The following is a 9,866-nucleotide window of genomic DNA, read 5'->3' on the forward strand; positions in this document are numbered from 1 at the left end:
AAGTTTAGACATATCCAAAATTAAACAGGTACAAAAATTGGATGCGATGACAGACTAACATTACTACACATGACATTGCTTATGGCCGACACATAGAACATATGGATAGCCAACACATAGATTTTGAGATCTGGACTGAATCCAAACACAAACAAGATAACAATGAGCGAGAACAGAGAAAAACTTTCCCTTCCCGGCGACTAAGAGCAAACTGTAGGTCGAATTATTCATCGTCGGTGGTATACGGTGCGTCTTCCACCTTGCCCCTGAAGTGCTTGGGGACATCCGAGTCGGAGAGCTGGATCCTCTGAGCCGGTTCGCTGGGGCCCGCCTGAGAGTCTGGGGAAGAGCTTTCCTTGATAGGGCGTAACAGATCAATAGTAGGCACCTGCATATCAATTGTGGGTACAATCCCATGAACCAGAGGAGGGTTTCCCTACGGTGCTTCCTCTTGACCTCTGGAATTACCACAATGCTCAACAGAAACCGAAACGATGAATGTGGAATTTGCCAGAGAGCAGGGTATTCTATACCTGACAGTGGGATGCGTTGTGTGTCCGCATTCCATGATTTCTCCATACCCAGGTGCCCTGCCACGGCCTGCTGCTCGACCCCGGGAGCGGTGATGGTCAGAAGTTACCTCAACTGAGGAAGAGGGAGAAATTGCAGACCTCTGAGCCGAAGCACGACCCCTTGAGCTTCCTCGACGGCTGCTCATTCTCAGACGCTCGCGCTGCATCGCCAGGTTAACCAAAGAGCAGGAATGTCCCTGCGCTATCCCCCACAGAACCAGAGGATGTTCCAACGTTGCCGCCGAGTGCTCATATGCTATGCAAGAATGCGGGAATGTGACAGAGGTTCTGGGCCTTTGTAGCGCCATTATACCAATTCGCAGGAGAAAAATTAAGACTAAAAGGACTGGTATTAACTCTCGCAGAGGATCAACCGCCGGCACCCTTATGAAACCATCTGCCGAGTACTGCGTGGCTCGTCCGGGCTGACACATGCCCATGTGACGAGCCACTGGGCTGCTACGCGTGTGAGACACCCGCATCCGGGAGGGAGAGGTCTTTTTGCACCAAAGAGATGCAGTCCTTTTTGAGTTGATCATCATCTACCATATCCAATGAGCCTGAGAAGTATGGTAATAGCTGAGATACACCTTGGTTAGCCATTCTATCTGCTACCTGGTTTGCTGTTCTTCTTACATGCTGGAAGGTTATACTTTGGGGATTTTTAAGCTTTGCCTCCAGGGATTCCAATCTACTGAGCAGTCTCCAACTTGTTGCGATCTTGACTGCAGTAGCCCCAGCCTGTATTCTTTTAGCCGCTGCTATAAGGATGAGAGAATCTCCTTCGACCTCAAGAGGGAAGAAGTGCTTTTGTTCTGCTAGACAAATCCCTTCCCAGAGTCCTTCCAGTTCTGCTGCATTGTTAGTGTCTTTGCCTATTGATCCATAGTAAATGTGCAGTAATGCTCCTGTGTGGCTTCTGAAGATTCCTCCAAATCCGGCAGGTCCAGGATTTCCTTTAGCCGCCCCATCGAAGTTTAGCTTGTATGAGTTGATTGCTGGTGGGGACCAGGATGTCGGGGAGGTGGAGCTGATTGGGGGACGGATGATGTCCTTGGCTAAGGCAGAAAGGTCTAGATTCCATTCTTTCAATATATTACACTCCTGCTGAGATTCTGGCATGTCTGTATCATACCAGGTTCTTATGGCTAAGGTTTCCTGGATGTTTTTTTTGTAGATGAGCCACAGAGCGTCTATTGACCGGTATGTGTTGTTAAAGATTCTGTAGTTTCGCTCCTTCCATAGAATCCAATACAAAAAGCCTGGTATAAGACTCCATAGAGAGTTGAGAAGCTGGCTTTTGAACGGGTTCTTGTTCCAATTCCTGATATTTTCCGTTACATCCTCCCTCCTTGGTTCCATTCTCATGTTGCATTTCTCAACTTTCTCCCAAAGTTGCTTAGCTAGCGGACATGTTTCCATTAAATGACTGATGGTTTCAGAGTTGAGATTGCAATTTGGGCATCTTGATGGCCCAATGAATCCCCGTTTTATCAAATTGTCCCATGTAAGAATGCGTCTTTTACTTAGCAGCCATAAGAAAGTTGAGATCTTGGGCCATAGCCCTGGTAGCCAAACTTGTCCCCATATTTGATCTTTGTCCGCTTGGAGGTCTGAATAGCGCAGTTGATGGGCTTCTTTAGTGGTGAATGTGCCTTTGGGTGTGTGACCCCATCTGAGTTTGTCCTGCTGGTTGGAGTAACGAATTCTTCGGTATGTGAGTTCCTGATCGATATCAGAATACGTTTCTCCCTGCCAATCCCTCTGCCAGATGCTCGCTGGTTTCCATGATTGGTAGTCATGATGCGTGGATTGTTGCCAGAATTGGTGAACATGGGTGAGGTTCGCTTGCTGCATATGAGTTTGCCAGAGGGGCTTTTGAAATAAATTTGCAAGTTTAGGGAGTTGCTGCCACGAATCCTCCCAAAACTTTGCTGTCGTGCCTGAGTGAATTTCCCAGAAGCTGTGTTCTTGAATGAAGTTGCTGTGAATCTTTGCAGTGTTCCAGATGGGTGATCCTTGGGTTGTGGAGTTGATTCTTATGAGATCGCTCCATTGACTTCCCGGGGCATATTTTGCTTGCCATAATCTAGCCCATGGTGAATGAGGTTTGGAGATCCAGTTCCACCACATTCGTGCTCCCATTGTATTGTTGCTTTGAAGCGGATCCCGTAATCCTAGTCCTCCTTCTGATTTGATTTTGCAAACTTCTTTCCAATTAACAAGAGCCCATTTTCGATTCAGTCCAGTGGAGCCCCAGAGGAAGTTGCGCTGAAGGTTGCGAATGGCTTTAAGGACCCATTTTGGAGCTGCCATGATGGAAAAGAGATACAGTGGCATTGCTTGTAAGACCGATTTGATTAAGACGAGTTTGCCTGCCATATTTAGAGCACGGAAGGTCCAAGATGAAAGCTTTGATTCTAGCTTATCAAGGAGAGACCTCCAAGAAGCATGTTTGATGGCTGAATCAGAAAGGGGAGCCCCAAGGTATTTGGACGGCAAATGGGATATGGTGAACCCCAAAATTCTGGCAATATTTCTTTGCGTAGAGGGGGGGGTATTGAAGAAGAAGAGTTGAGATTTCGTGGCGTTAATGGTAGTGCCAGAGGCATCGGAGAAGAGGGAAAGTAAAGATTTGAATACAGAGGCTTCTCTCGAGGATGGATGACCGAATAACATGGTATCATCAACGAACTGCTGATGGGACAGAGGATTGAGGCCATGGATGGAGATACCTTTAAGAGCTTGAGAGGAGACAGCGGATTTGAGAAGCCTGCTTAGTCCTTCTGCCATTAAAACAAAGAGAAAAGGTGAAAGTGGATCCCCCTGCCTGATGCCACGAGAGGGACGAAAAGGAGATGAGGGAGAACCATTCAGCAAGACAGAGAAGCTGGGAGAGGTGATAAGGTTCATGATCCATCTTGTCCAGGTTGCACTAAAGCCAAAAGCTAAAAGCATTTTGTGAATGAAATTCCAACTGAGCTTATCGAAAGCTTTAGAAAGGTCTAGTTTTAGAATCATACCTGGTTTTTTGAGAATCTTTAATGAGTGAATTACCTCATTTGATAGAATTATTCCATCCATGATCTGCCGGCCTTCTACATATCCCGTCTGTTCTGGAGAGATGAGTAGGGGAAGGAGTGGTTTGAGCCTGTTCGCGATGACCTTTGAGATAAGCTTGTAGATCACATTGCATAACGCGATTGGTCTGTATTTTTCCGGCCTGTTTGGCTCTTCTCCCTTGGGTACCAATGCTATGAAGGTGGTATTAAGGGCCGGGAGGATCCAGTGCATGATTCTGGATTCCTCAACGAGTTCCCAAACCTCAACTTTGATGAGCTCCCAAAATTCATGAAAGAAATTGGCTGTGAAGCCATCAGGCCCAGGAGCCTTTCCATCTTTGAGCTGAGCCATGGCTTCTTCAACTTCCTGCAGTGACGTGGGCTGAAGCAGTTTGTTATTGTGATCCTCAGTTATGATGCGAGGAATGTGCTGCGTGATGGCTCTGATTGCTTCATCCCTGTTGTCTATGGGTTCCTTAAGAATATCCTTAAAATATCCTGTGAATTCCTTCTCCATGTCTTCATGTGCTTCGATTCTTTCACCTTGTTGATTGTTGATGAAGGTAATGTTATTGTGCATTCGCCTTTGGATTGTGGTTTTATGGAAGAATTTTGTATTCTTCTCCCCCTCTTTTAGCCAACTGATTCGGGACTTTTGCCGCCAAAGAATTTCCTCTTGTTTTCGACGCTCTTCAATTTGGTTCCAGAGTATCTGCTCCTGTTGTGTTTGTTCGTCTGTTCTGCCTTCTAGAATGAAAGTTTGTTGAAGTACTTGCATTTGCTGCTCCAATTTTTGGCGATTTGCCTGTATATTACCAAAATGTGTGCGATTCCAAACTTTGAGAACTTGTTTCAAGTTTTTCAACTTTTGTTGGAATTGATACATCTTGGCTCCCTCTGGCGGAATATAAGATGTCCATGCCTCGTTGACCACTGCCTTAAAATTGGTATTTGTGAGCCAGAAGGCTTCGAATCGAAAAGGTCTATTGCAACAGTTACCTGGCCTGGACCATTGTAGCAAAATTGGCCAGTGATCTGATCCTCCTTGGGGGATAATGGAAGCATTGAAGTCCCCTCCCAGGTGGATTGCATTATCCGAGATGAAGAATCTATCGAGCCTGGAGGAAATATGGTGAATACCTCGACGCTTGTTAGTCCAAGTGAAAATTCCATTGGAGGTTGGAATATCCATAAGTTGATTGGTCTGTATGAATTGTCTGAGGCCATTGCTGTCACTGTCGAGCCTGATTCTACCTCCTTGTTTCTCTTCCATGGATGTTATTATGTTGAAGTCACCGCCGCCGATCCAGAGGGGAAATTGTCTATTTTCATTGAGGATGGAGATCGTTTCCAGAAGATCCAATTTTTGCTGAATTGTCTGCGGAAAATAAACATTTGTGAGATGCCCATGGATACTGGTGCCTATAAGGTGGAAGGATGCTTGGATAAGATGAAGGGTGGCATGGAAGTCATATAATGAAATAATCTGCGGGTTCCACAGAATGGCCAGACCGCCTGAGGCTCCAGAGGCGTCTACTGAAATAGAGCTGCTTCCTGCCCAGATCTTGTTTCGAATTCTTTCAATAGCTTCGTTGCTGCTTTTTGTCTCTTGAAGAAAAACTATGGATGGTTTTTCTTGTTGAATCAGGTTTTTGATCATTCTATGTTTTGAGGGACTGTTGAGTCCTCTCACATTCCAGGAGATGAGCTTCATGTAAACTGAGGTTTAGGTTTATAGAACTTTGTCAACTTAGGGAATCGCCCCGATTCCATAAGTATTTCACCTACTATTATGGTCCTCTGAAGGTCTGTCTTTCTTCCCCTTTTCTTGGTTTCTTTGAGCACCTTTTTTCCGTCCCAGGGGCTGCCTCCTTGTATGCCAAGACTTTTATTGTGCTGCACCTTGGTCAGGACTCCTTCAAGTCTGTCTATTTGCCAGGGGGGAATTGAATTGTATTCCTTTTGCTTGCATGTCGTTTCAAGTTTGAAGATGTCAAGACCATCTAAGCTGACATCCACCTGATCTTCCTCCATGACAATAGGAGAGCTCTGTTCTTCCTCATCTGCTTCTTCATGTAGACTGAGGGCTAGAGCTGCATCTATCTCCATGGCCGAGTCTTGCTGTTTATTATCCAACTTAGATTTCCCCTGGGAGGAGGTGAAGGGACCAAGATCTGAAACCAATTTTGCATTCTCCAAAGAAGGGTTAGGAGTGAGGTGAGAAGAGGCGGGATCTGTGGACTGCATGGGGGCTGAGGGGTTGTGGGAGGATGAAGGCATAGAGGGCTGCTTTAGGGGGTCAGAACTGGGTTGGTCTTGCATAACTTGCGAAGCGAGAACAGAAAATCTGTTCTGGGAGTCAGCTTTGAAGGCATTGTCCGAGACTACCTGGCTTTTCTTGGCATGCCTGCGGCGGTTGGGAATTTTGGTGAAACCTTCCGAGTCTTTGTCAGAGACATTAGATGTGGCTTTGGACTGTAAATTTAATGGACAATCTCAGAAGAGGTGGCCATGCTCATGACATTTGCGACAACGGAAGGGGATATGCTCATAATCTAAAGGTTGTATCCATTCAAAGTCATCGTGAAAGAGACTTACCGAATCAGCTAAAGCTTTGGTTAGGTGCATCTGGACGCAGATCCTGGCATACGAGGTGTATTTGCGGGTTTTTGTTTCAGCCGCAACTTTGATGAAGGTCCCAAGTTTGTTGCCAATATCTGCCAGCGTTTCTTCTTTCCAATATTCCACTGGGAGGGAATACATTCTTATCCAGACCGGAGCCCAGCTGAAATCTTCTTTATCAGGGTTAAATCTTGGTTTCCATTCCGTGAGATAGAGACCTGAAGAGTTGAAGAAGTATGGGCCGCCTTCGAATATCCGCGCTTTGTCCTCCACACAATGAAAGATGGCTGTGAAGAAGCCTTTCGGTCCAAGCTGCAGGGTAACTTGTCCTTTGGGCTTCCATTTTGAGGCTATCCAGCCTTGTAAGGCCTTTTCAGTAGGCCAGAATCCCAGAAACTTTCCTATTAGTGCATGATCCTGCATGTATTGGATCTCACCATTGATACGATGGCTTGGCAGATCGACCTTGATACACTCTGTAGCCTTTGGGATACAGGTGGCCGAGGTCGCCTTTGGCTGTGACGACGAAGCTTTGTTGTGCGCCTCTTTTTCTGTGTTTTCCTCTTCAGTCTGGGCTGTGGGTATCTCTTCTTCATTCGTCCTTTGTCCTTCCTGCCCAGCTTCAGGGACTGTGCCAGAGGGGTTCAGAGACTTTGCATGCTGTTCCTTGTCAAAGATTGGAGTATCCATTAGAGGGGAGGTGGAGCTCTCCCCTCCTGCAGTCTTTGCCATTGCAGGCTTCCAGCAGGAGTCCGGCGGCGGCGAGAGCGCAAGCAGTCAGAGGCGGCTAGTGATTAGGGTTCTGAAGCGATTTGCAGTCGGGGTGCATGTATCGAGAGCCGAGCTTCCATCGACTTCATTTTGAACAAAAATATAGGTCACTATCTTAACTTGTTTTGTTATATGATAGTTAGCTTGATGATTAGGTTTATGTTGTTGATGAGCATGATATATAACTTATTGTTGTTATATGCTAGTAACTTGATGATTAGGGTTATTACATTAATGTTTTGATGTTATATGTATTATACTAAGTTGGATTGGTCTATGCAAATGGTTTGGGTTATGACACTCAAGTATGAGTTAATATGATGCGATATTATGTCGTACTAATCTACACTGACTGTCCAGATGTGATTATTATGTATGAATGATAATTGTTTATGAGTTTATGATGTGGACATGTTAGCTAGTGAATATTATGGATATCATGATCTTATTTGTGGTTGAGTTGATATGTTGTGAAGTTATATCGTGCTAATATGGATTGATTTTGCAGACAATATTGCCTCCCTTGGGATAATATTTCCTCCCCTAAGAGAAGATCTTCATACATGTATTATATGTTTGGCATGTAGGTATGTTAGTTAATGGATTGTTATGTGCATTAGGGTTATATACATGTTTGTCATTTGATTGATTGTTGTGGTTACATGCATGATAGATGTTAGTTGATTAGTGTAGTCATATGCACATGTGTTGGATAGTCATGAATGATAGTAACCTAGGGTTGTATGCATTGGTATGGATATATGACCTTATTTATGGTTAAGTTGATATGTTATGAAGTTATATCATGCTAATATGGATTGATTGTGTAAACAAGATTTCGTCTGCTAAGATACATTAAGGTATGAAATTTCTTATGTCGTCTACTTTGTGCTTGATTGTTTGTTTGGTGTTTGGTGTTTGGTGTCTTTTATGTCATCTAATTGATTTACTTAACATGGTATGTTTAAAACTTGGTTGAATGTTTGATGAATTTCATGATATGAGTATGTGTTCTAATGATCTTGTTTTACGATTATTGTACTAATACATATGTGTTGAGACAGTTGATATGTACTTGAGTGTATGTTAGGCCCCCATACTACTAGTGTAACCCCTTATTGTTATTAGTACAACCCCCTTATTATATTGTTGTACCCATGTAGTCCCCATATTGTTATTATTGTGCCCCATAGAAGCCCACTATTATTATTATTGTGCCGTTACATTATTATTGTTATGGCGGCTCTAATTATATTATGACCCCTTAGAATCCTATATATAGAAAGGATGTCTTGTCATTTGTATCATCCAAGAATTGTTCATTTGTGTAATGTAAAGGAGGTTTCCCCCTCGAAGAGGCTTATTTCTAAGGCGTTCATCTATCTTTTGTATCTTTTTGTGAGCTGGTTTCATAACATTTGGTATCAGAGCTGTGGATTCTAGGGTTTTGCTGCTCCAAATAGGTCGTCATGGAATTTTTGCTATAACTGTTTCGCTACGAAGTTTCAGAAGCTACAAAAAAAACCCTTTTTTATTCGAAATAGTTCTAAACTTCAGGTTTGAATTTCAGAGCTTGTCTCGCTATATTTAAGGAGATATGATCTGAGGAAGTTAGGGTTTTTACAGACTCCCGAATTACATTCCAAACAACTGACCTGGAGAAAATTGTCATAACTGTCTCTCTGAGCATCAGATTAAAATTTCATAAGAAGTTATAGAAAAAGGACTGACTGTAGTTGCCTTTGTATATTTTTCAAATCCGAAGGTCAAAACAATGACACGTGGCACTTCATACAAGTTTGCTCTTCTGAAAAGGTGTATAATCAGGTCATGTTGGGAGATTATGCATAACTCTTTCTTGGAGAACCCAATTTCGATCAGTCTGGTGGCATTAGAAAGAGGACGCATAGGGCTACTACAGGTCGCAATTTCAGGACTAGAAGAGCTGAAATTATAGAGTTATAGTTGTTTCAAGATAGAGATCCTAAAGTCAAGAAAAGGCGATATCAGGAAGTTTGATGGGAAGGATCTGGTAAATTGGATACTATAGATGGAGCAATATATTGATCTACATGAGGTGCAATTGTTACAAAAGGTATGTATTGCATCTTCATATTTACAACCAGATCATTTTTTATGGTATAAAGGGCTTTTTTCTCGTAAACCACTTGTTACGTGGTCAATTTTCATAGAGGAAATGATAGCGCATTATGAGGATACAAAGAGAAACACCTTCTTTAGCCAATTGATAAATCTCAAACAAAAGTGTTCAATCACAGAGCACATTGAGGACTTTCAAAAATTGAATATAAGGGTAAATGATATTCCAGAGAAGCAAAGGATTGATGCCTTCATAAATACTTTAAAGGATAACATTCAACATGAGGTTCGTCTTTGGGAACCTGATTCATTGGAGAAGGCATTCAGGTGGGCAAGAAAAAGTGAAAGCGAAATTATGGAAACAAGGAATCCCACCACTCATGACTATAATTATGGAAGTGTTTCTTCTCCTAGCCTTCCACAACCTACAAGGTTTACACCACAACAATTGGAAGAAAAAAGAGAAAAAGGGCTTTGTTACAATTGTGAAAGAAAATGCACTAAAGGTCATAAGTGTGATGAGAAGAAATTATTTTACATAGAGTATGAAGAGGAGGAAGAAAAACATAAAGAAACATCAAAAGAATAGGATATATGCCAGGACCCAACCCCAGAGAAAGAAGAAATGAATCCAACCATATCTTGTAAAGAATTGGTAAGAATTACCACTCCTCAAACTCTCAAGATAGAAGGACATATCAAGAAGAAAAAGGTTCAAGAAGTGAAAGATCACACCGAG

The 9,866-nt window shown here is 43.0% G+C and overlaps 1 protein-coding gene across 1 annotated transcript; it reads right to left on the minus strand.

Annotated features, from left to right (window-relative positions):
* Positions 1-1,031: 1,031 nt before the first annotated feature.
* LOC149156625 (uncharacterized) lies at positions 1,032-6,988 on the minus strand. Its single transcript, XM_089444811.1, has 4 exons — positions 6,233-6,988; positions 5,480-6,109; positions 4,557-5,198; positions 1,032-4,439 (listed from the first exon to the last, which is right to left on the minus strand). Exons 1-4 carry the CDS (start codon positions 6,986-6,988, stop codon positions 1,032-1,034), a joined length of 5,436 nt encoding a protein of 1,811 aa, XP_089300937.1.
* Positions 6,989-9,866: the final 2,878 nt, after the last annotated feature.

The sequence above is a fragment of the Pinus tabuliformis genome, chromosome 9, assembly GCF_031772625.1.
Source record: "Pinus tabuliformis cultivar Carrire ecotype Pingquan chromosome 9, CPIR1, whole genome shotgun sequence".
NCBI lineage: Eukaryota > Viridiplantae > Streptophyta > Pinopsida > Pinales > Pinaceae > Pinus > Pinus tabuliformis.